This window comes from Pleuronectes platessa, chromosome 14 (assembly GCF_947347685.1).
Source record: "Pleuronectes platessa chromosome 14, fPlePla1.1, whole genome shotgun sequence".
NCBI classification, from domain to species: domain Eukaryota; kingdom Metazoa; phylum Chordata; class Actinopteri; order Pleuronectiformes; family Pleuronectidae; genus Pleuronectes; species Pleuronectes platessa.
Window position 1 is genome coordinate 16,155,658 of NC_070639.1, and position 25,955 is coordinate 16,181,612.

The 25,955-nt window shown below is 41.1% G+C and overlaps 1 protein-coding gene and 1 long non-coding RNA gene across 3 annotated transcripts in view; one reads left to right on the forward strand and one right to left on the reverse strand.

The window, feature by feature from the left end:
• Nucleotides 1-25,955, forward strand: part of LOC128456311 (hyccin 2) — a 40,870-nt gene that overhangs the window by 6,891 nt on the left and 8,024 nt on the right. For both annotated transcript variants that reach the window (XM_053440411.1, XM_053440412.1), the window contains exons 2-11: nucleotides 6,664-6,748; nucleotides 12,994-13,070; nucleotides 15,026-15,127; nucleotides 16,578-16,757; nucleotides 19,294-19,374; nucleotides 21,542-21,657; nucleotides 23,410-23,505; nucleotides 24,154-24,270; nucleotides 25,468-25,555; nucleotides 25,756-25,912. In XM_053440411.1, coding sequence (XP_053296386.1) covers nucleotides 13,020-13,070; nucleotides 15,026-15,127; nucleotides 16,578-16,757; nucleotides 19,294-19,374; nucleotides 21,542-21,657; nucleotides 23,410-23,505; nucleotides 24,154-24,270; nucleotides 25,468-25,555; nucleotides 25,756-25,912 — 988 coding nt within the window. In that variant the 5' untranslated portion in view covers nucleotides 6,664-6,748; nucleotides 12,994-13,019. The remainder of the gene's footprint in view (nucleotides 1-6,663; nucleotides 6,749-12,993; nucleotides 13,071-15,025; nucleotides 15,128-16,577; nucleotides 16,758-19,293; nucleotides 19,375-21,541; nucleotides 21,658-23,409; nucleotides 23,506-24,153; nucleotides 24,271-25,467; nucleotides 25,556-25,755; nucleotides 25,913-25,955) is intronic.
• Nucleotides 12,436-15,147, reverse strand: LOC128456312 (uncharacterized). Its single transcript, XR_008341822.1, has 3 exons — nucleotides 15,033-15,147; nucleotides 12,904-13,122; nucleotides 12,436-12,815 (listed from the first exon to the last, which is right to left on the reverse strand). It is a non-coding gene; the product is annotated as an uncharacterized LOC128456312 (long non-coding RNA).

Here is a 25,955-nt window from a genome sequence, read left to right on the forward strand (position 1 = left end):
ATAGGAGATGAAGAGAGGATAAGGGAAATGGAGTAGCCAATTTTTCATCGTCTTTTTCTCATCCATTATCTGCAACTATACTTCTGTCTTTTTCCCTTTCTCTCTTACTATTAACTGTAGTATCTTTGTGTGCCTATAGAGTATTTTAGCGTTTTTGTCCACGTGCCCTAAGGACACTATTGATCTGCACAGGAGCACATTGACTTCAGTGAACGCTGCCTGCCTGTTTGTGACCTTACTCACCAAAGTCCTTTTTCTCAGCTGGTGTCTCACTGAGGTGTGCGTGGGCCTGTCTGCTGCTCTATCTCTTTACCTGCATATCATTCTGAATAGAACCACTCCCAGTGTTGTATCTGCTATAAATAAACTCAATTCTATTCATGTGCTGACAGTCAACTACTCCACTGCTGAGTGGTTGGTTCATGGCACAATTCAGAGAGGCACAGGGATGAAGATTACAGCAGTCTAGTTCACTGTGGTTAGGTATTATAGCTAATCTCTTTGCCTAGGGAAAGTGTGTGTGTGTGTGTGTGTGTGTGTGTGTGTGTGTGTGTGTGTGTGTGTGTGTGTGTGTGTGTGTGTGTGTGTGTGTGTGTGTGTGTGTGTGTGTGTGTGTGTGTGTGTGTGTGTGTGTGTGTGTGTGTGTGTGTGTGTGTGTGTGTGTGTGTGTGTGTGTGTGTGTGTGCAAATCTATTAAATACTTTGATTACCATGTTTTGGTTCTCTTTGTGTGTAGTTTTGGTAATAAACAGCATCTATTGTAACAATGCAATACATACAACATATTCAAACTACACAATATTTTGCATTGAATCCCTCTGACCTGGTGCTCTGACTTTCTGTTTGGAAAGTCAAAAGCAAAGAAAACAAGAAACACCAGATGTCATCTTTGGATATTTACCTTGTCATGGTCACATGGGCCAAACTTAAAGGAAAAGTCATGCTGCAAACAGAACATGGACAATCCTTGCTCAAGTTCAATAATTCATGGCCAACCAAGTTAGGCTGACCTTGAAAAAACCTCCAGTGTTGGACCATTGAAACCAGGCACTGCTCATTTAGGGCAGAGAGAAGATGAGACGGACAGACACAAACACACATACACAGACAGTTCATGTGAACTCTGTCTTTCGGTAAGTTTTTCTTTTCATTCCTCCTTACTTTTGCATTTGTCACTATCACAAAGAGCATCATTTCTAATTTCATCATGATAGTTTTTTTTTCCTTTGACTTCCATTATATTTAAAAGCTCTACCTACTTTGACTTCACATGTGAAGGAAGTATTTTCTTCTACCGTGGGTAAACATCTATAAATGTTAAAACAGACCTATCTATAACAACAGGTGAAGCAACTACCGAAACCTAGCCCACAAACTACTCAAGTACTTTTATTTTCTCATTGTTGAGAGATGAGAATAGGTTTAAAAAAAGGCATACCTGGATCTTCTTGAGCACGCCCTCAGCTATGATGCAAGCGAAGACCAACTTTTGTGATTCTCTGCAGCAGCTACAGACTATCTTCGCAGTACTGGCTGGCATCAGGTGTTCATGGCACCTTTGACCAAAAGACAGGGACATTGCCACTCTGTTGAATGCCGACCAGCTCCTTCAGCTACTATGACCTCACTGATGCCCTCACCTCAGAAAACAGGTCCCACTTTCCTGGCTCATAGTAGTAGAGTTTATAGGCAGTGAAATTCTTACTGAGCAAGCTGCAGACAACAAACTCACCACACAGATGAAGAAAGCCATGAGTGCTGACTTGCTAGAAGTGAAATACACCGAGCAGGTTGCCGCACACCTCCTGCTTTGGATGCCCGATTTATGAAAAGCCTTTGTAAAAACTGGGAAGACGCTGTTGATGCGTGCAGCATGGAAGAAGCTGTGGATTTAACAACAGCAGTGTATTCATGCAGACAACAGCCTCGAGCAGAAAGGGTAGAAAATGAGATAGGAGAGGGAAGAAGCAGCACCACTTCCTCTTATAGGATAGAGGGAAGTCTGGGTTCGCACAGCCAATTACTTCATCCAGGCACAACAAAGTGACCCCAGGAAATGAAAACCTCTATGAAAAGGTGCTAAGGTAATGTACATCTACATCTGCCTCCCATTGATACAGACACTGACCGTCTTGCTTGGTGTAGAATGCAGGCTGAAGAAAAAACCCCTCCTCTGTACTCTTGACAGGCCTATTAACCCATACGTCTTATTTATAAATTAAAAAATAACAATTCAAATTTCAGCTTTAATAGCTGAGATAAATCGTTTTGTGAAAAACCATGTAGAGTAACTTGATACCATGTGACTGCTTCATTCATACCTTGAAGAATGGATTTGAGGTCACACTGACCTTGAGCTTTGACCACCAAATTCTAATCAGTAAGACCAAGTGAATGTTTGTGCCACATTTGAAGAAATCCTCTCCAGGTTTTCTGGACCGAATTACAGCGCAAGAGGCATACATAATAGACAGAGACATAGACACCACATAATCTGGCCTTCCTAAAACTAGCCAAGCTTAGATATCCTTAGATGCCCTACATTGTAAATAGAGTTTTCAGAATTACATTTTAAGCGATAACAAACCTAAAATAACAACTAAGTAGTCTTCAAGTCAAGTCAGCCCCCATGTTTTGCTAGAGCGGCAGGGATCGAAATCAGACTTGCTTTGTGAGAATCTTCTCACTCCTCCACTGCCAAAATCTCACACTACTGTCATGGCATGAGTTTGCAAAGCTGATGATTTGACTCACACAGAATTGTGTTTAGATAACAGTTTTGATCACAAATCAAATACAGTTGCCAGTAGCATTTGAACTTAAACTAAATAAATACAGATTAAGTGACCTTCCAGTGGTTGTGAAGATGAGAAACTGGGTGATCGTACCACTTGTTTAGAGGACTTCAGCATTCGGTAATGTCTTTTACTTGAGAATTCAGGACATTTATTTGCAGGATATGGTGAAAAGTATTACAGCCATCACTCTTCTATATAATGCTACTTTTTTCCACAATTTTCCTTGTAGATGTTTCTTACAACATTTCAAATTTTTCTTGATTCAGATACCCTTGTAGTTCATTGTTTATTTCCTTTCGATCACACAGCAACTCCAGCAATGCTCAGCAGTGTTTAGGGTTGTCAGTCACTGCAACTCTAAAGTAATTCATTCAGTAGCCAAAACAACAAAACGGCCAAAACTGGCATTAAAAGATCTGAAATTGAGCCACCCTACAAAAGCTAATACAACCTCAGTTTGGAGTGGTGAATTTATCTTGGCTAACACAGGATAGTTTCATTTCTACTGTAGTTTCTAACAGGAACGGATTAACTATTAAAATATTTAGGTCTATCACCCCTTCCCTGCGCTGGGTGCGGCAGTGGTTACTTGGTTCTCTGTAACCTTGAGCTTGTCTATCCTGATTTAATGAGTCACTTATTCACAGATGATTGGATGTATGAGTCCTCTGTCTGTACTGAATGATGAGCATTGTGTGGTGCTTGGGGATACCTGCATTCAGTAGCCAGTAGATGTAAAACTCCAGCCACTAAGGAGGTAGATTGTTTAGCGTACATTGCTTGGTTTTACGTTGACAGTTGTTGCTAATAATGTGTCACCTGTTGGAAAAACGTTCTTTTAGAGCCGTAATCAGTCGCAATGCGGCTTGCATCCTAAAATAATTGACAGCCAAGACTGTATATGTTGACTGCAAGGTAAAAACACGGTACACCGAACAGCAATGTGGGATTTGCATGCTTGAAGTGTTCGTCTGAGGGGTTGCACATCATGGTGATTAGCGTGCTGCAGCTGATGTTGGCCCTGTATGTCCTGGCAGCTATTGGCAAAGCATAGGATCAGCTGAGACTGTCCCTCAGTTAGAGCTAGGGCTGTCACGTTTTCCCCAAAAATTGATCCTGTATTTTGATATACACAGGGCCCAAAGGATGAAACCCGATGGCTTTTGCCACTTTACTTTACCCCGGACTCGGTTGTACTCAATGACTGACTCAGTTACGTCATCCCTAAACTCCAGTGCTAATTAGCAAATGTCAATATGCCAATATTCTAAACTAGGATGCTGAACCTAAACAGTAAATCTGCTTAACATCCGCATATTAATATTATGAATATGTTTGCAAAAATACCTTATGAAAGTATAGGCTTCTAGTATGGCTGTTTCAATATCCCTTGCTCAATCCATGGTTTGGATTAGATAATAATAAGATAAAACTACAATATTTCTTATACAGAAACGTATTAAAGCTACAGTCCTGCAGTAAACCTTGTAAATAAAGATAATGGTGTGAACATTTTGTTGAAAGTGTTTTTAGCATTGTGTAGTTCTGCGGTAAAATTGTGATGATAAACTTTAAGTACTGCCTTTTAATATTCATAAAAGTAGTTTGTTTTTGTTGAGTGTTGAAGCCTCTGACTTTAAATTCACAAAGGAACACATTGTGTGTTAACGACTACATCTTGAAACTCTCTATACAAAATACAATTGTTGTCTCCGTTTCCATCTTGTGCACCGTTTAGCACATATCTAGCAATCACATTGTGATTTGGGGTTTGAAGTGCCGTAAACAGGATGGGTTGGCACTCTCCTAGGCCCTTGTGAGGCCCGCCATGGGACAATGAGCGTTGAGGAAGAGCGACTCTTGAAGGAAAGTTTGCTTACTGTGATTCGCCAGGTCTCATTAGGTGTATGACATATTTAGCCGACAGTGGCGGCTGGCTGGAGAGCACTGTTGTTACTACACTCAAACACCGGGAGGAGATGGGTGCAGAGTGCTGAGGAATTACACTTTAGTCCCGCAGTACCGCTCCAGCTAATTATGCATTTTCGTTATCATGATGGATTCTCACCTCATTTCATATTCTATTCCTGTTTTATAGTGATGCTGTGGCTTGTGGGTTGGATCTGTGTAATGGGGAAACTCTACCCCTTGGATAAGGTGTTACGTTCAAAGCTCTGACACTGGAACAGCTGAATTGAAGGAAATGCACTTTTGTCCCTTCCAGTTCAATCATTTTACCTTGTACCATATAATTTCAGGCAAAACAATGTACTGTCACAATAAAAAGACCAGTCCACTCCAGTTCAAGTAATGTTGGTGCATTATATTTGACTGGTAATCTCTGAAAAGTCTGCAGAGGCCTCTGGCTCCAGATACCTCTTACTGACTGATTTATTAATTTACTAATACATTTATCAGACAAAATATGGGAGGGGGTTATGAACAAGTAGTAATAAATGCCTTTGCATATTTAACATTATTGTCTATACAGTTATGACAAAAGATCTGGATTTTCTGAGAAATCAATTAAGGAACAATTTAGGATTTACTAATGTAAAAATAGCAAAGTGTTTTCTGGTAAAAAATTGTATTTCATTACACTGATGCAAAAACCATATCAAAATCCAATATTGCCATAGACAGCTCTGTTCGTTGACTTGCAACGTTGCCCACAACAGCCTAATATACCCAGAGAGCCAACATAAAAACTCCTTTTTATTGACTCACTGTATATATCATGATGTCACCACTAGAGTAAAACTGAAGGAAAAATCTGTCATGAAGACTGAATGAGATGCAGTTGATACCAACATGAGATCAATCCACTCTAATAGAGATTCAATGTCCTATCATGTTCTGAAGAATTTGAAATATTTTCCCTTTCAGGAGTTATTTTTATTTCACGTTTACTGGATTTGATGAGTCACATAATGAGTTGGCTTTATCAGGCAAAGTAAAATAAACAGCTTTTATTAAATGGAGAATATATATATATTTTACTTGACTCATTGTGATAAGGCACGAATGGGAGGGTCCTTCAGATAAACACAAGGCCCTCATGAAAATACTTGACATCAAATGCCGTGTTCAGTGATGTGGCACCGTCTGCTTCTCAGGGACATGCAGCAGTGCAGAGCGACCTCTCCACAGCGTCTTCTTGTGTGTCACTGAAGCCTGGATTCATTCTGCCAGATACAGCAAATATGATGGGTGTGGATCCTCAGGATGCATTTTAGCAGGCGACGACAACAAGTTGGCCAGCTGACTGTTGCTATGCAACAATGGGGAACTTGAAAATATATTCCTTTTGCCATGACTCAAAATAACTATCATTTTTTTTTTTTAAGAAAGTGCACCGTGAAACAAAAACTGCATGTTATTGTTTATGTTATTACATCATTGCTATTAAGCCTTTACATCACGTTTTACTGTTCAAACTGCTTCTTTGGGACTTGCTGTTTATTTTTTTTTAAGTCTCAATGTTTTCAGCTGCTTTGTTCATCGTGTTGACTGATTATTTACCATGTACTGTATGTTGTTTGCGTGCCATTTTCCTTCTCAACCTTATAAGATTCAAAAACATAATTTTTATGCTGTCATTCCTTCTCAAAGTCACATGTCTTTAGACCTGCAACAAATAGTCGATTAATCAATTGTTTAGTAATTTTTTACTCCAGTGGTCACACTTTTGGGTCTGACTGTCATACTGGACACGTATACGTTTACCCGGTCAGAAATTACACTCAAACCTGGCAACGTCGTGTCCTGCACATGATGTTATATGATTGTAACTGTTGTTTGATTTCTTATGGCAGTTGTAACAATGATCCTCTTACTAATAGATCATGTTTCCCTGTTGTTGCAGATGACCCTCAGTGAGTGACAAATGTGTGAGAAAGCAGAGAACCCCTTTCCTCTCCCAGTGGAAATCTGAGTTCTGGGACACTGAGGTAAGTACAGGGGTTTAACAACGTGCTTTCAAACCGCATCATATTTAGTATTTAAGTGGTCCATTTACAGCTGAACAAAATAAGTTCCTATTTTATATTTCTTAGTTTGTCAGTGTCTCATGGTTTTTAACACCTGGTTCTTCCCACCATAAATTCTCACATACAGTGCCTTGCATAAGTATTCACCCCCCTTGGACTTTTTCCCATTATGTACTGTTACTAACTGGAATTCAAATAGACTTAAATAAACTTTTTCCCGTTTGATCAACAAAACATGCATAGTACTTTGGAGGTGCAAAATAAATTTTATTGTGACACAAACAATAATGAGAACAAAAAAGTTGACATCTGTTGGGTGCATAAGTATTCACCCCCCTGTGTCAATACTTGGTAGAACCCCCTTTCGCTGCAATTACAGCTGCAAGTCTTTTGGGGTATGTCTCTACCAGCTTTGCACATCTAGAGATGGAAAGGTTTGTCCATTCTTCTTGGCAAAAAAGATGAAGCTCAGTCAGATTGGATGGAGACCGTCTGTGAACCACAATCTTCAAGTCTTGCCATAGATTCTCTATTGGATTGAGGTCTGGGCTTTGACTGGGCCATTTTAAGACATTAACATTCTTTAATCCAAACCATTCCTTTGTAGCTCTGGCTGTATGTTTAGGGTCATTGTCCTGCTGGAAGATGAACCTCCGCCCCAGTCTCAAGTCTTTTGCAGACTGCATCAGATTTTCTTCAAGGATTTCCCTGTATTTGGCTCCATCCATCTTTCCCTCTATTCTGACCAGTTTCCCTGTACCTGCTGAAGAGAAGCATCCCCACAGCATGATGCTACCACCACCATGTTTCACTGTTGGGATGGTGTGCTCAGGGTGATGGGCAGTGTTGGGTTTTCGCCACACATAGCGTTTTGCATTGAGGCCAAAAAGTTCAATTTTGGTCTCATCTGACCAGAGCACCTTCTTCCACATGTTTGCTGTGTCTCCCACATGGCTTCTGGCAAACTCCAAACGGGATTTTGTATGGATCCCTTTCAACAATGGCTTTCTTCTTGCCACTCTTCCATAAAGGCCAGATTGGTGGAGTAGACGACTAATAGTTGTCCTGTGGACAGATTCTCCCACCTCAGCTGTGGATCTCTGCAACTCCTCCAGAGTAACCATGGGCCTCCTGGTTGCTTCTCTGATTAATTTTCTCCTTGTCCGACTCTTCAGTTTGGGTGGATGGCCTCCTCTTGGTAGGTTTGCGGTTGTGCCATATTCTTTCCATTTTCTTATGATGGATTTTATGGTGCTCAGAGAGATGTTCAAAGCTCTGAATATTTTTTTATAACCTAACCCTGCTTCATATTTCTCCACAACTTTATCCCTGACCTGTTTGGTGAGCTCCTTGGTCTTCATGATGCTGTTTGTTCAGTAATGATCTCCAACAAACTCTGAGTCCGTCACAGAACAGGTGTATTTATACTGAGATTAAATTGCAGACAGGTGGACCCTATTTACTAATTATGTGACTTGCAAATGTGACTTGTGAATGCAATTGGTCGCACCAGATCTTTGTTAGGGGTTTCACAGTAAAGGGGGTGAATACATATGCACTCAACACTTTTCAGATTTTTATTTGTAAATAATTGTGAAATCCATGTAATATTTCCCCCCACTTCCAAATGATGCACTATTTTGTGTTGGTCCATTACATAAACTCACGATGAAATAAATTTTAATCTGTGGTTATACCATGACAAAATGTAGAAAAGTCCAAAGGGGGTGAATACTTATGCAAGGCACTGTATGTCACATAGTCTGACAGAGAGTCTTATTTTAAAGACAGGCCTTTATTTCTATTTCCCCCTGTTCCCCAGGTAATATAAACAAAAATACACCTGTTTATGTTTTGTCTGGACAACGTGACGTCTCTGTAACGTCCCGTTGTCGGGAGTGCATACAAGAAGGCGGAGGACCATACACACGAGTCACATTATGAGTTGCCGTGATGATCCGCTTGAAGTTTGATCAGCCTATGATTATTTTATTTTATTTTATTTGCCTTTATTTAACCAGGTCGGTCCCGTTGAGATACAATGACCTCTTTTCCAAGGGAAGCCTGGCCAAGACAGCAGCATACAAAAAATGTCAACAGTCACAAGACACACAAAAATCACATAACACAGATCAAATAAGATAAGTTCCCTGTTCCCTTAAGATAAGGCAACCGGACTAAAGCTCCGGATTCCCACCAAAACAAGAACAAGTGCGGTATGAAGCCGCTCCAATTTCTCTCACACGAGTCTTCAAAGTTTCAAGGTTTATGAGCTCTTTTAACTTAAGAGTTTTTTGCAGTGCATTCCAAGCAGCAGGTGCAGCGAACTTAAAACAGTGCTTACCAAATTCAGTGTTTACTTTGGGCATAACTAATAAATAAAGCTCATTTGAACGTAAGCAGTAATTGCTCTGGGATTTAAAGATGTACTTACATAAGTAGTGGGGGAGCAGACCCAAGATAGCTTTATAAATAAAAATATGCCAATGTATAAGGCGGCGTGCTGCCAGAGATGGCCACTCAACTCGAGCATATAAGATGCAGCGGTGAGTGAGGGATTAACATTTTTTACTTAGATTTTCGGTTTGGTTTTGAATCCAGCCCTCAATAGGTTGATGATTGGCCGTTATTACGTCATTCTTTTCTCAAAAAAATTATACAATTTCCATCGGTAAAGATTTTCAACTTGAATAATTTGTTCATCAAGATCTGATGGGTGATTTAAGTCTTCCCTTAATTGTTTTGAGCAGTGTATTTTGAGCACTCTATCTCGAAGTGCTCAAATGTTTCCCTGACTCAATGTTATTATTATTCTGGTATCTTCCTAAGCTTATTAATGGGTTTAAATATATTCTTTTCTCTTAAGTTACATTTATTCAAGTCTTAAAAAGGTCTTAAAAGGCATTTAATTTGACTTTAAAAATGGTGCAAGAACCCTGGTTTATATAATCCGATTGGCTGACATTACCAGTTACGTAAAGTGTTGCTCTTGAAATGTGCTATTTATCAACCTGACTTATGATTCCAGAAACCGCACATGATATCTAAATGTGAGCTTTTGACAGTTTTCGACAATCCTTCCCCTGCTGATTTGATTGATGGATTGTTTTCTAGTTGATGTTGCAGTGACAGTTTTTAGTTTAGTTTAGCACTTGGCAGGTTTCTGTCTTGGAGCACAAGTTTTTTTTTTTCTGTCTGCTTGATTTTGTCAGGTTTATATGTTTAATTCAGGCAATTAAACAAAAAAAGCAACAAAACGATCCACAAGGAGCGCTCACCTAAAGCAATGTAGTTCGTTTGTTGGTGAATATCTGCCATTGCTTTAAAGTCACTTGACTACCGTTCCCATGGTAACTGATAAGCCTGCCCTGCCAGTGGTGAGTCTTTGACAGTTTGACAAGCTAGGAGAAAAGAATGAGTCAGCCTTTTGCGAAGAGCTGAAGAAGCTTACTGAGTGGAGCCTTTCAATTCACACAGATTGTGTGCTCGCACAAAAAGATTTCACTCGTTCAAATCTTCATCTCGGTGGAGCAGAGAATGTGATCTCTCTCTCTCCTCATGCCCAACAGCAAAAATTTGCTCCTCAAAATCAGTTTTAAAACATGTTCAGACTCATTATCATTATTTAGACAGCCGTGTATTATATTATGAGTCGGGATGGAAATCGATGTAAACTGCATCTTTACTGAGTTGTTGAAACATAAAACCACAAAAGGTAATTCTGGTACAATTTCGGTGTCACATTTTATGCCAACTGATCAAAATACGTAGATCCTCTGAGGCCTTAGTGCTTGTGCTGATTTCCTCACCCTTGATGTTTTGGGTGTGTTAGGAAGATTAAGTAGTGGTGTGTCAACACTATGGTGTATTGTGGGAGAGAGCTTGAGCACTGTACCCATGTACAGAGTTAAAACATTGTTTGGTGCTTTCACAATGGGACAGTGTGCGAATGCTTCATAAGCAGATGTTGCTTAATCTGACTAAGTCTAGTGTGTGCATATTTCCAGTTTTGCCCATTTGAGACAGCTTTTTACTCTTGAGAGTTAAATACGCCTTTACTTCTTCATTCCTTAAATAGCTGTCTGCATAATCTTCATGGTCTGGGTTCAGCTCTGTAAACTTGCACATGTCAAAAAGTTAGGAAAGGACCCTGACCCAGATACAGCTGCAGTGAGTTTATTTGCAACACTCTTCTGTCAAATGGTGCGTGCCGTGGGAGCACATACTGGTGCCAAAGAGAGAAAACCAACTAAGAGCGAGGGTCAGTTCATAGATTCTGACATAACGCACGATCACTGCACCTCATTGTGAGGGCTTGCAGTGATAAAACAACTAATCACAAACCACTGTAGTGGGGATTCTGGATTTCCTTTGTCTTTACTGCCGCATCTAAACAAAAACAAACTTAACATCTATAAAAACAACTATCCTGATGGGGATGGGCAATACAGCCAACAATTCTATATAAAATAATAATCATGATAATTTCCGCATCATTGTTATTTATTATTATATCTATATATATTGGACTTTTCTTATATTGGTATTTATGAAAATGATATTGCAATCATTAATATTTCTATATTACCCGGCCCTATATCCTTATGTCACATCTTTTGACAAATATATTTTGAACAATCTGTGTTATTTTATATCCTAATGTATGTAGAGTGTGTATATATATTATAGTCCCTTCATTTGTGACGAGCAACCTTTGCAGTCACATCCATCAGATTTTATAAAAATGACAGAATTGTTTTTTTCCTGTGTGCTGGCTGCAGGAGAATACCTTACAGTAAGTCTGCAGAGGCCGTTGCTTGAAATGTTAGGTGGGATTCCACTTTGAATATATTGAGTTAGTCCAAATCCATTATCTCATCAAGTCAACACCACAACAACACACACAGTTTTTGCCCTCAGGCCCAAGTGCTGTTGTATTTGAACACAGGTGACTGAAGTAGCACAGCAAACTCGTGTCACTTTAAAAGAGTTGTTTACAATGGCACAGTGTCCTTAGATAAGGCAGGGAACATGTTGAGGTTATATGTCATGTTAATTGTTGGCTCTTACTGTCGAGATGTTCTATTGAGACTGTGACTCACCCCATGGTGAGTTGAGGTGTGAGTCAGGGTTTCTATTAATCTGAAGCCATGTATAGCCCAGCTGTGTGTACGTGCTCTGAATAGCAGCTCACAGGTTGTAAATTCTCGGTCAGGGTTGGTTGCATTGTCATTCAATATTTTTTGTTCATGTTGACTTTTTAGGCTTTTCACTGAGTAGATGAGAACCGATTTCCCCCAGCTCTGTGGCCTGCTTAGAGCTGGCTGGTGCTTTTATCCTCTGCTTCTATCCTTACTAAAGGTTATTAATGGAGGCTCAGTCATGATAGTGTTTGGTGAAGGATTTTATTGTCAAACAGGAAGGATGAGCTGCTGTGGTGAGTTCTAAGGTACATCTACCTTTACATAAGAGTTGCTTGTTCCATTCTGGAAACTTTCCTCGCTGAGTGTCTTACAAAATCACCCACTCCCCCCAACACAAACACACACAAATGTGCAAACACACTTCACCTCACGCTGAGGCACATGTCTCCGTTCATGGCAAATCTTCTATGGGATTATTAATGAGAGTATATTTTCCATTGGATGAGGAGAACTTGTTATTTTGGGCAGTTTGTTGAAGATAATTTTAGCTGCTGGATACAGAGAACAGGGCCAAGGATGACTGTGTGCCTGCAGCCCCAGATCATAATATGTCTCAAGAAACTAAACACTGCCTTATCTCATATCTCATCTCCTTTGATACATTATGAATATGAAAACTGGCACACAAAATTCTGATACTTGAGCTTTCTGTCATAGTAAAGTAAAAAATACAATAATTTCTAATCGTATTAATTTGAGATGGAGCTGCTGTGGCGATGCCCTTTCGATATATTTGCACTCGATCAGTCACGAGTCAGTCTCAGCTGTCAACCATGATGTTTCACCCCATTTTTATAGAATCAAATAACTTATCAAAACCAGACCTACAGGAAAAATGAGAACAAACATCAGTTATAAGAACAATATAAAATGAAAGAAACCATCTTTGACAAAAATGTATTTAAAGTGGACCTGTACATGCTGTGCTCAAGGTTTCCATGTTCCCTGCTCTCCTTTTCATCCACTATATCTCAATCTCCCATCTCTGTGTTCCCGCTGCAGGCAGCCGGCGGGGGTCTCTGAGGAAGATGCTGGGTTCAGAGCGCGGTGTTGTAGAAGAATGGCTCTCAGAATTCAAGGTAAAGGCTCCCCTCTGTTCCGTGTTATTCCTCATGTCATTGAATTGTTTGCCTGGAGTTTTATTTAAAAAAATTTCAGATAAACCACTTTTAATATTTCAGTCCATTTGTAAATCAGGATTAAAACATTTGTTAATGGAAGTGTGGACTGCGGCCATTTCGGGACAGTTAAGACTCAGGGTCAGCTCTGCTTTCATTAGTTATTTATACTTTGTCAATGTTAAAGCATTTATTTTTCTTTGGTTGTCTCACAAGTGATATACTTTGCTGTCTGTTTTTATTTTCTGAATCATAGTCTATCATGCATAAAGAAAAGTTATTGTTGCCTGCACTCAATGATTAGGCACCCGTACTAATGTAATCTTCTTTCTGCTAATCGAGAAGGAAACAGACAGAGAGCAATAATGTTGAGTCATTTTCACTTATTCAGAACAGAAAGTCAAACATGCTGAAAGGCAAACTGGTTTCCTGCTGTTTATTTTAACTCAATTACATTTGCTAAATGCAAAGTAAAACTGTTTGGATTTCACAAGGCTTTTATATATTAATTCAAATATTGATTCAAGCTCAGGTAATTGTTATTGGTAATATTAATACTACTGACAGAGTCCATCTGAGTAATTCAAAGCCATAAGTGAGTTACCTGAGCTCTGTACAAAGACATGTGAACGCACAATCATTTTGAGGGAGTGTAGAAAAACATCAGCTGGTCTGCTCAGAATTCTGGAACATTCCATTTAAGGAAACTTGCAGGTGTAATCGAAAAACACAATGTTCTCTTCATTATACTCTTTCCTAAATAGAGAAATACTGTATGGCTAAAGTGCATGATTCAGCTCTTTTCGCCATTATATTTATGTACAGTGTCTATTTTTGACATTAGATTGCATCTCTGACACATAACATTTACTTTATTATTACAATTAAAATTCATGTAGGTACACAGCATGCAACTTTAAACATAAGAATATTTAACATGTGGACGCTTCTCTTCTGAAACGTGGAGACTGGACACCAGAACCCAATATGGCTTCATCCACTGGACATCCGAGTTAAACACAGTTACACTAATGAAAGCGGCCTTGAGCCAAGACTCTGAGACGTCCTGAAATTGCCAGGCTACATCAAGTATTTAAAAATCATCTGTGTGAGATGAAGGGAGTGCAAATGAAAAGCCACGGAGAGGAAATGCAGGAAGTGCCTAGTGCGTTAGTCGTTGTGGCAAAAAATGAAACCATGAAAGAGAGAAAGAAGTGAGTATTATGAATAGTGAGGGAAATTGGTATGACTCATGGTACATCGTGTTCTGTCCTCTGAATGTCCAAGCTGAAGCTGTGCTGCGAGTGTATCGGACTTGTGTCGTCTGAACACAGACAAACCAGCCATGGCCATTTGAAGGATTTCCATTCAGGATATTTGATACACCCTGTGATACTCTGTGGCTACTAAAAGTTATTTTCTGATGCTTTTCTTATGAGCATATCCACTTTCACGTAATCTACCCTATTGACTTTTCCCCTCCTTCCCTAGAATGCGTTCACTCTGAAGAAGCCTTTTAAAACAGTAGTCACAGAGTTAAAGTAAAGCAGATGGTGGCGTGGCCTATAGACAAATGGATGGTGTTGATCACTGATGTTTAGCTTAAATGCCCTGCACACTGTCACAGATGTTTTCAGCTTGACTCTTCACTGTTGTCAGGGGGAAGTTGGGTGAAGTTTGGTTTGAAATTCAGAAACAATCATCGCAGATCTTAGTACAGTTTGTACAAACCTACACACACCTGAAAAAGAGTTGAAGTGAAACCTGGTGATGTTTAAAATTCCCCTTCATTTAAACTTCTCTGGGTGTGAAGTGGAAGTGGGCATTTCAGTTGTATAAAACCAGGGGGAATTCTGTATTGACCCTTATGTTCAGTATCATCATGCTCAGCAAACCTTTTTTTCTCCTTCCGCCAGTCCTTACCAGAAACCCAGATCCCCAGCTACGCCGGCAGCCTTCATCTGAAGAAGTCCCTGGTGCAAGGTCTCTACAGAGTCATCCAGGACCCCAACAATGAGGTGACACACACACACACACAGACATACACAGACTCCCAAGTATGGCTGTTTTTAGCTCGAGGAAATGCGTTGCTCGTGACTCACATGACGTAGCCTCAGTTGGCAGTGAGCAAGAAACCGGCACACAGCTGTGTCCACAAGGTACACGTGCACATGAAAAATGCAAGCTTGCAACCCTCTGGAAAGAGTCTGATGGACAGGCACAGTCACAGCGCCAGCACGTCACCTGTGAGATGGCACGCAGTGTTCCTTATAATCTCACGTACACACACACACTGACAGAGCACACAGAGCACACTGACAGCTTAGAACATCTGCTGCCCACACTGGTAAAGCAACGTGCACACTCAAAGATACATCCACAGATATTGTGTATAATCTCAGGTTATAAGTCATACTGCAACACTCAAGCACCACAACGCCTATTTAAAGGAAGTAATGACACACTTTTCAAGCAAAGGCTTGAGGCCCACAACGAGACAGGACATTCATTTCACTCTAATGATACAGTCGGTGCCTCCAATTCTCTTCTCCCCTATGTTACTCGCTCCCTCATGGTCGAATTTGGGTGTCGGGCATTCGGGGATATAAATTCCATTAGTGTGTCAATCTGGCTGCACAAGCCCATTAATGATTGGACAAGTGATCCAGTGTGTGTGCATGTGAGAGAGAGTCAGCGAGAGGGGGGGGGGGGCTGGGATAGCTGAGCATATTTGACTGCTGTGTTAGACTGTTGTGTTGCTGATCACATGGAGGGTCAAATGTCTTGCCAAGTTCATTAAATGAGTTGCCGCTTATTTCAGGGTCAGCCACAGTACAACACACAATCCAGAGTAGTGCTGTGCGGGCACTCACTCCACTGACCCCTGGACAGTCTAAACACAATGGCTCAGCCGGCTCCACTGAGACTACATTTGAGCAGACTCTCATTGTCGTGATTTATCCCCTCTGCTCCTGCGCACCTCCCACTACTGAACAGCAGCAAAGCTTTCTTCCCTGCAGTCCACCCGTCCCGTTATAATCAGGATGACATCCATTCATGCTTTCAAAGGAGAGCTGCGAAGCATAGATACTGTCTGAGGCTCGTCGCTACGACAGGTTCCCGCTGGGACTTAAAGTTTTGCATATGAGTGAAAACAAGATTATTTTCTAAGTATTATATATTTTTTTAATACCACAGGCATATATTAATGCTAATTTGATCAATTTGAAATAACGATGACTTGATGATCATAGGGACTTGTTAATTTCTAAATTTCTCGAGGCACTTCCTCTCGATTGGTGAAAGACTTTACATTGTCTGTAGATGTAAATGTGAGCCTGAATGGTTGTCTCTCTGTCTCTTGCCCAATGTCAGCTGGCCTTGGATCCAGCCCCACCATAGTGTATATTTTAGTAAAGTGTCAGTCCTGTGCTAATTTGCATTTGTGCGTTTCCTCCTCCTAACCAGCTGCTGGAGCCGGTGTGCCACCAGCTGTTTGAGCTGTACCGGAGCTCTGAAGACGGCCTGCGACGCTTCACCCTGCAGTTCCTGCCTGAGCTGGTGTGGGTATATCTACGGATCACGGCCAGCAGGGATCGTCAGAGCAATGGCTGCATTGAGGCGCTCCTCTTGGGCATCTATAACCTGGTAAGGGCATGACCTTTTAGAAGACTTAGGTTTTGCTCTGTAATTATTAAATATGGTAGCTATGACATGTATTTCGTGCCAGTTTGTATCTATTTTAGGAGGGAGAGCAGCCACAGAGTTGCAGAAAATAAAACAGAAAAGAATAAGGATTAGGGTAATATAGTCCTTATTTGAATGGACAAATGTCCTCCAGGGAAACTGAGGCCCTGTTCATAACTGGTATTAACGTTTTTTCAAATAGATTCTAAATGCAGGTGTGAATACACCCAATTGACACTGGGATCCAAATGCTCAGACCACATTAACAGTGTAGGCTGCATAGGGCCACTTTCTTCTAGAAGTGTGAATGTGTCCCGGGTCACACTGTTGTTAGAGGAATTACATATTCATTGTGTTTTTCAAAGCACATAAGAAGCATTGTCCTTTTTTGAGAAGCCAGTAGAAATGTATTATTAGGGTTTCACTCATCTTGGGTGATTTGGTTTCCTTGGATTTATGCAAAGAATAGCCCCAGTCTGAATTGTTCAGATTAGTTCCTGCTTTTCTTTAAATTTCTTGTAGACTAGACACAGGAGGGGCATCAATGCCGCCTCCCACTCGTTTGAAAACATCAAATTTGAGCTTTGCAAACAATGTAAACACTTAGCAGAGGAGAGATGTGCGATCCAATCACAAGTGATCAGATCACCAAGATGCATGTTGATATCAGGTATAAATGCAGCCAGTGATTAGCATCATCCTTCAGAGAAACCTGTACATCTACAGCTTGAAACACTGCTGTTGTTAGTACTATCATAATGGTGATGTAAGAGCAGCTGGGATGGTCACACAGTTCTTGTATCTGAGGTTAACTCTTCAAACACATGCCTGTTTGCTTTCTGGGATGGTTCGGCTGTTTTATTGCTGTCAGTTGGCAAAGAAGGCCTATTAGGTTTATTGGTGTCATAGTTAAAGAGCTGTATTTTACTGTATGGAGGAATATACAGTAGGTTGATATTATGTTTTAAGATAGAAGGAATACATGTCTCAGAACCATATCAACATGAATTGGGCTCTGGGGCTCCCGGAGTTTAAAACTATTTCATGTGGGGAAAAAACAGAATGTTGATTATATATTTAGACACAGGTGGAGCTTGAGTGAGGTGACTTGTCTGTGGACAAGAAACACTATCTGCAGGAAAAAGCCCAGGTAATGGAAAGACCCGGGATAGATTGTATTGTGGGAAAACACCCTTTGGGAAATGGGCTAAGAGCTGGAGATATCAATAGAAAGAGCTCCATGTCAGCTGGTGCGGCTAAAGGTATATCCATGCATAATTTATTCCTGTATATCTATTTACCACCACACACACACACACACACACACACACACACACACACACACACACACACACACACACACACACACACACACACACACACACACACACACACACACACACACACACACACACACACACACACACACACACACACACACACACACACACACACACACACACACACACACACACACTATACATGCTCAAAGGCCTCTTTTCTTGCCTATGGTCATTGCCAACCGGGCCCTGATAAACAGCTTTGCTCTCAGCAGTCAGATATTCAGAGATACACCGAAGGGCTGAACCAGGAGTATGCTGAGGGAGAATGGCAGATAAAAGCCTTTTTGGGACCACGTTTCAAAACCTAGATTATGTGATGCGTGGACGTGGGAATGGATTAACAGATTTTTTTTTTTTTGGTCTAATTCATTTACTCGCAGTAGCCACACACAGCCCAGAACCCCCCCCCCCCCCCCCCCCCCGTAACAATTGGAGCAGCTCATGTTTACACAAAAGAAAAACTGTTGCAGCTCAAGCGTTAATAGTAAATGATATATGTAATAAACCCTCCACCTTCCAACTCTGCCTTAAATTAGAGAATTAGAAATGAAGGAACGTTACACACTCAGGAGAAAAGAGACAATTATTTCTTTGTATTTGAATCAGTCAGCAATGTCCGCCATCCTCACACGTAGTAGAAACAAGTGGTTCGACTCTTGCACACCCCACCAATCCCCCTTGGCTGCAAATAATTGGTTTACAGAGCAAAGTAGGAATAACAAGTACTTTCTTCCAATTGTAAAGTGCTCGGCTGTATATCTCTGTGAATGCACTTGATTATTATTATTATAACCATTATTTCAACTGCAGTTGTTATGCGAGGAGATAATCAGGCATTACATTTTATTAAAATGCCATCATTCTCAGAGATGCGTTCATCTCTGTTGCGTATCGCAGTGTGAAATTGGTTAGTGTGCTGGCCTGGCAGTGACTTTCAATCTGTCAAAGTCAATAACGTGTACCAGCCGTGAGAAGGAGAGCGGAATGTAGAGCCGTTGTTCAACGTATTCTGCTAAATGTTTTCACCTATCTCCACAGGAAAGAGCTTAACTGGTTTAAGATTAATAAAAACAAACATGGGGCTCTCCAGGCCTGGTTTCTGTTCCCTGAATGACACACCTTCTCTGTCTCTTCCTCACTCTCTGGTTTCGCAGGAGATCGTGGACAAAGACGGCAACAGCAAGCTCCTGGCCTTCACAATCCCATCTCTGTCCAAACCATCAATATATCATGAGGTAGGAGGCCTGCCTGTCCAATCAATCAGTGTTTTCAGCATGCCTCTCTCCTCAGGGTAATCTACTAGTTACTCCTCTGCCCCTTTTTATTGCTATGTTTGTCTCATCTCTTTCCTTCTTCCTCCTTCCTCTCCTCTTTTGACTTTGACACCTCCTCAGTGTCTAACGCTTCAGGATGTCCATTTTCATTAACCCCACCTCCGGGGCTTATCCATCTATGTTTGTTAAGAAGTCACTGTGATTCCAACACTGCAACAGGAGAGGGTTTTCACACTTTTTTGTGTGTGTACAAGCAAAAGCTTCACTATGAATGTTCTTTTGTTGTTTTAAATGGAGTTGACTTCACTTTATTAACTTTCGTTCACTCTCAGGCACGCCAGGTTTTTGGTAAACCCTCCCTTCTGACCAAATGAGTATTGACTATTTTGTTGAGCTGGAATTCATTAGCGAGGTGTTTCATAGGACATGCTGACCTAGGACCATTTACCACGGGCACAAAGAAGCAATGTGTATTTTTTCATTTTCATTTTTTCAAGCCTTTTCTATCCTGCAACCTAAGCTCAGCAAAGACTGTGCTGTGCAGTATATTTCTAGACAGTTTGACAATGCTTAGTGGCGCCCTATGAGTGTGTGTTGATGAGGCTACAGTGTGTGGCGTGTGCTGGGGGTGATTTATCGCTGTAATTACAAGCTTGAGAGAGTCTTCCCTCCATGCTGAGAGAATGCAGAAAGCATGGAGGCATGAGAGGGGTATGTGTGAGAGAGAATGTGAGAGAGTGTGTGTGTGTGTGTGTGTGTGTGAGAGAGAGAGTTTGACAGTGAGAGCTTGTGCGCATGAATCCCAACAATCTTCCTAGGCTGTACTATGGCTCGGCACATCACATGTCCTTATCCCCAAGCCTCCAGCATTAGCATACACTCAAGTCTCTCTTTGAATTAATCCGTACTGCCCGTCTCCACTGCTCAGAGTCGCTCAAGATACTTAGAATGGAGTATCAACTTTTGTTCTGCACATCATCAGAATGACGTTGCCTAATGACATTCTCATGTGAATATAAATTTAGATTAATTTAAGTCATTACCCGTTTCTCTTCCTCTATCTTACGTAGGAAAATAAAAAATTTGCTCATTGTGTGTTTAATTTGAGAGCAGGTCTTATTGTTTTTTTCTTCAGAATTGCAATGCTTTCACTTAAATCCCTGGGCTTGCACTCAAATATATGCTGCTTGTGCTTAGATTTGCCAGCTTCAGCTCGTCTGCTCTCTGATTTCTCCTTCCCTCTTGGATTTCTTTCTTCTGCTCTTGGATCTTTTGTGTAACAAATCTGTCAAAGATCCCCAACCAATAAAATGCTAGGTGTGTTGTTGATGAATGAAATTCCACAAAACAATCCGAGACAAGCTGTTTCACACGGAAGCAGCATGAGAGGTAGAGCTAAAGCAGGAGCACAGGAAATCTGTCCAAGCAACAAAATATGAGTGCTGAAAACTCTGAATCATTCTGCATCTCCTGTTCTGGTAAATTTAGGTGCTAGATGACGACCTTAACAAGGTCATTTTGATATGTCAAATAAACACTGTGACCTTTCTTCTGAAGAAAGAATGTTTGAGTTACGAGGCAAGGTGGCCACTTCCACTATAAAACGCTGCAGGAAACTGGTGTGCAAATTTTAGGTGTGCAGATGCCTTTTTAATAAAGAGGAGGGACAGAAATAGAAAGCTGGATCAAGAATTTGAAAAGTAGTAGAGTAAAAACCCTAAGCTTTATGTTGCATGAAGGAATTTGTAGAAGTTACAAGGAAAATTGCAACATATAGATTTCAGTGGACGAATTGTACAGTCAGCAGTTAATCGACTAAAATCTGTCTGTTCCTGAGTTTGGAAACAGATAATTGAGCTCAACAGAAAGAAGTCAAGTGCTGCCAGTTACGGTGACCAAAGGTGAGACTCTGGCAGAGGTCCAGTGGCGATCTAATTCAGCTGCAATAAAACATGAACACTTATCATAGCAGTTTCCTATCTGAGCAAAATGAAGGTCCCAGTTTTTCAGTTAACTATCTGAAGAGCACATCATCGCACCAGCCTCGCTGTCATTTTACTGTCGTGGTGCAAAAGCCGACATGGTTAACAAGTATTTGATTAACTGTGGTTTCTTTGTGTGTGTTTAGCCTTCTAGTCTGGGGTCCATAGCGCTGACAGAGGGGGCTCTGTGTCAACATGACCTGCTCAGAGTGGTGTACAGCGGCCTCCACCCACAGAGAGAGACCTTCACGGCTCAGAACAGGTACAGCTCCGACTCAGCCAGCTGTTAACAGGGAGTGAGTGATTTGAGACCAGACTGTGTATAAAGATGGACGACGTAACTGCTAACTTAAAGCGTCGCAATTGCCAGCTGGTCAAGTTGGTTATAAAATCCGGCCTCCTCCGTGTTCATGGATGGGATATCGACCAAAACAAAAAGTCGGAGTACATGTAAAATATGTTTTTGTTAAAGATTGTTTCCGTCATATTTGTCACTTCTTTTTCACACTAAGACTGAATTGTAATTGGTCGAGCGAATGTATCGACGGGACTTGGCTCCCGCAGCTCCATCGCACAATCGCTACTGCGCAGCCTCTGCCTACAAATTCATATCCAGGATATTTTAGGTTAATATCTGGTTAGTGGGAGGATGTCGAGACACGTCGTCCATCCTGTGTCATAATTTATCTCATCTCCTGTTTTCATTTATTCGATGAGAAAACGCTTTTCTATACCTTTCATCCCATCCATCCATCAATGTAGTATGAAAAAGGTCCTTTTAAGATAATCAAAACATAACCCTCGACTGTCGCTCAGCCGCCTTCGCCCAGACCCAGCCAGCCTGAAAGCTTTTTTGGCTCCGACACTTTCTCTGCTGCTGTGGATGAATGATAATCTTGCCATAACAATGAAGCACACTGGAGTCCTGACAAAAATATCCCTTTCTGTCGCACTAAAAGGAGTAGACTCACTCTTTTTACATTTGTTTGTTTGCAACGATGCATATGCAGAAACGGTCTGAGCTACCAGAGCTGAAAATGTAAGGGGGGAGCAGATGACGCAGGTCATCCTGTTGTCCAGAGCAACATGGTCTGGATACAATGAACATAAAGCGCCATAAGTAAATTGAATGGATTTTATCGGGGCCAGGCCTCATAGTTTATCTGGAAATCTATTTTTGTGGTTGCTGCTGATATTTATGTGAAGAAAGCCTGAATCTCCTGAGAGGTGGCAGCTCTCACACTCTAAGGACATTTTCCTCCTCCACACAGTCAATTATGGCCCTTACACTCGTGGTCCCCCTCCTGGTTGTCATGTTTCAGCGTATACACAAGCTCATGCACATATTCATACACTGGAAAGCACAAATGCACCAAGAGATGTACAATATTGAGATTTGGTCCGACGTCTGGAAACCAATCAATTAAAGTGGGTAGTTTAATTTTGCGCTCATTTTATTTCATTACCACATTCATCTTTTATCAGTGGTGTCTATAATACTCTAATGTAATGCTGCAAATGGGACCATTAAAAAAAATCTACCCTTTCTTCACTTATCTCTAAAAGAAATGCACTGCTGCCTCAAGTGGAAATAAAAAGTCAGTCAGTTGTGACATTTAAACAAGAAAGGATTTAAAAAAAAAAAAAAAAAAAATCAAAGTTGTAATATGTCAAATCATCTTTTGACTATTCATTTCAATTCATTGATTAAATGTGGTAAACACATTAGACTTTTTAATGAACAGAGGCCCCGGACTGGACAAAATGTACAAGTGAATATCTTTGCGAACCTATGCAGAGAATTGTATATTGTGTAATCTTAGTTCTCAGAGATTTGCAGAGTTTACCAAAATAAACCACTAGGGTACCATACAGATTTTATATATATATATATATTAGGGATGTCACGACTGCAAAAATGTAGTAGTCGATATTGATACCATGAAAGGTTAAATGATATACTTTACTTTCACTTTATAATTTGTCTTTTTTTCTGAATGTTTTGTGGTTGCAGGTTTGAAGTGCTGTGTTTCCTGATGCTCTGCTACAACTCTGCTGTGGTGTACATGCCCCTCTCTTCCTATAAGTCGGTCTGCAGAATGAGCTCCAGGTAAGATAAACAAATGTAGAACAAGTTGTTTTTCATCCCTTCTGTTATTAGTGACCTCCCTCTCCCCTCATCTACCCTCATCACTCGCTCTCCGGAAATTAAATTCCCGCTACTACCCTGTAGCCATACACTAACCTCGACACTGACTTGGATTTGATAAGTACGATTTCGTCAGAGCTCAGTTTTGCAATTGGCAGAATGAAAGCATCCTGTCTGTCTGTGAAATGCCCTGTTGTTAGAAGAAAGGATCAATATGGAATTCACAATATGAGGCCCTGTACTGGATCTTCAGCGTGAAGACGATTCAGGATATTAAGACTTCCCCTCTGCTCGCGAGCAGACGAAGGCCTGAAGCGATATCTGTCTAGACAGACTGCAAACTGTGAAGGTTTCAGAGCATGAGAACAACACTCCCTCTTTCAGTTTCCGATGCAGAACACCCCGCAATCTAATCTCACCCGACCTAAAAAATGGCTCCCCTAGCTTGCTGTTTGATGTGTTTCATCGTTAGCTGTTCTTCTTCTCATCCAGGCTCTGTGACTTCCTGCAGCGTTCAGAGGATCTCTGAACTTTTGTCTCAACTGCCTTTGTTTGACTTTACTCACCTTTCTCATTGTGTGTGTGTGTATGTGTGTATTCCCTCCTCAGGTTGTGTGTATGTGGCTTCCCTCGGCAGCAACAGAAGCTTTGGCGGGAACCATGCAACCGAGTGCTGCTGGACCCGGAGTTCATGGTGCAGATGCTGACTGCCGTGTATCATGCCATGTATGTATCTTTTGTAAATAATAATAATTGTCAACACAACACTGATATACAGTCCATTAAAAAATACACTACACAGGCAAAAACTTTTTTTTAAAGATTAGGGAAACTTCCCTAGAAGTGTGTCACAAAGTCCTGTCTCTGCAGCCACTTCATATGACCTCGTGGATTGGTATTTACAGGGAATTGTCAACAGTGAGACTTTCTATAGACAAGTATTTGCTTTTTAAGATCATTTCCATTCAAGTGAATTTATTTTAGGTAGACCAATCAAGGTGTAGACACATTTTCAAATGTCTTTCAACTGTCATTGCTCGATATCACAATTTTTTTTCACTTTTTGCCTTTGTTGAACATTTCTAATGGGTGAAGTCTCCATTGTAGTTTGCTGTGGTCTACTGCAGAAAACCTCCTAACAGCATATGCTAGCACTCTACCAGCAGCTCCCCACTGTAATGACTGATTTCATCAGCAGTGCATTGTGGGAGCAGGTGATTTCATCCTGCGATGGGGACAGTCGTTGCAAAGCTGATTACGGCTCCTCGATGACAGCTCATCCTCAGTGATGGATCCCCTGATACCATAGTGACTGGAATCACTGCTGTTAAGGATTGTGTAGCAAGGATAGTGGGAGAGAATGAGGGTGCCCCCCCCTCAGTGTGTGACACAGAATATTATACTTTTTAGTAATCCTTACCATAGGTCACCTCATTGCCAGCTGAAGCTCTCATATTCACCCTTGGCCTGTGCAGGTGCACGTGAAGGGCAGACAAACATGAATCCCCGGCTTCACACATGCTCAGGGACCTTGGCAGCTTGGAGGATTCTCTGAGATTTAGGTTAATATGTTTTGCTAATGCCACATGAAGAGAGAGAGGGTGAAGTACAGGATTTATCCAAACAAATACTGTCTATCCAGCAAAGAGATGAGTGATAAACATACCATGCGCTTTTGCATATTTCTTGAACCGGCTTAATACAAATTAGTGGAGTATAATGGATACGTGTCCAACCTCTTTCCCTCCCTCACTGTAGCTGGAGACATTATTAGGTAACTTATAATAGTTCAGGGGGATGTGACTCAGACATCAAGGCATGTTGCCAGACACTCCTGTTTTCTCCCCAAAAATAATTACAACATGACGTCTTTGAATACCAATGTGTGTGTAATTGTGTCCTGTTCTGTGTTGTGATTTCCAGATACAATGGAGAATGGGAGATGGGGCGGGAAGCTCTGGAGGACATTCTGTACAGAGCTCAGCTGGAGCTTTACTCCCAACCTCTCCTGGTAAGACCAATACGATTGTTTGCATGGAGTCAATTACACACAGCACAGTATGTGTGGAGCCTGAGTCCAAAATTAAAAACACTAAAGAAGAAGTCCATGTTTTTTCTCAAATCAGCACAGAATGTCCATAAAAACATTCATCAGCCTTTAGATATTGTGATATTATCTTTGATCTGCATCTGTGTTTGTGTTGCCTCCAGCTGGGGAACGCCATGAAGAACTCGCTGCCAGAATGTGCTCCCAACGAGTCACAGGGGCGCAAAGTGCTCCAAGTGGAGGTGACGCCCACCGTTAGCCGCATCTCCATCTCAGCCATCACAACTGCCTCCATACGGCGTCACCGCTGGAAAAGAGAGGGTAAGACGAAAAGCACCGGGAGACGCGGGGAAATCCTGGACAC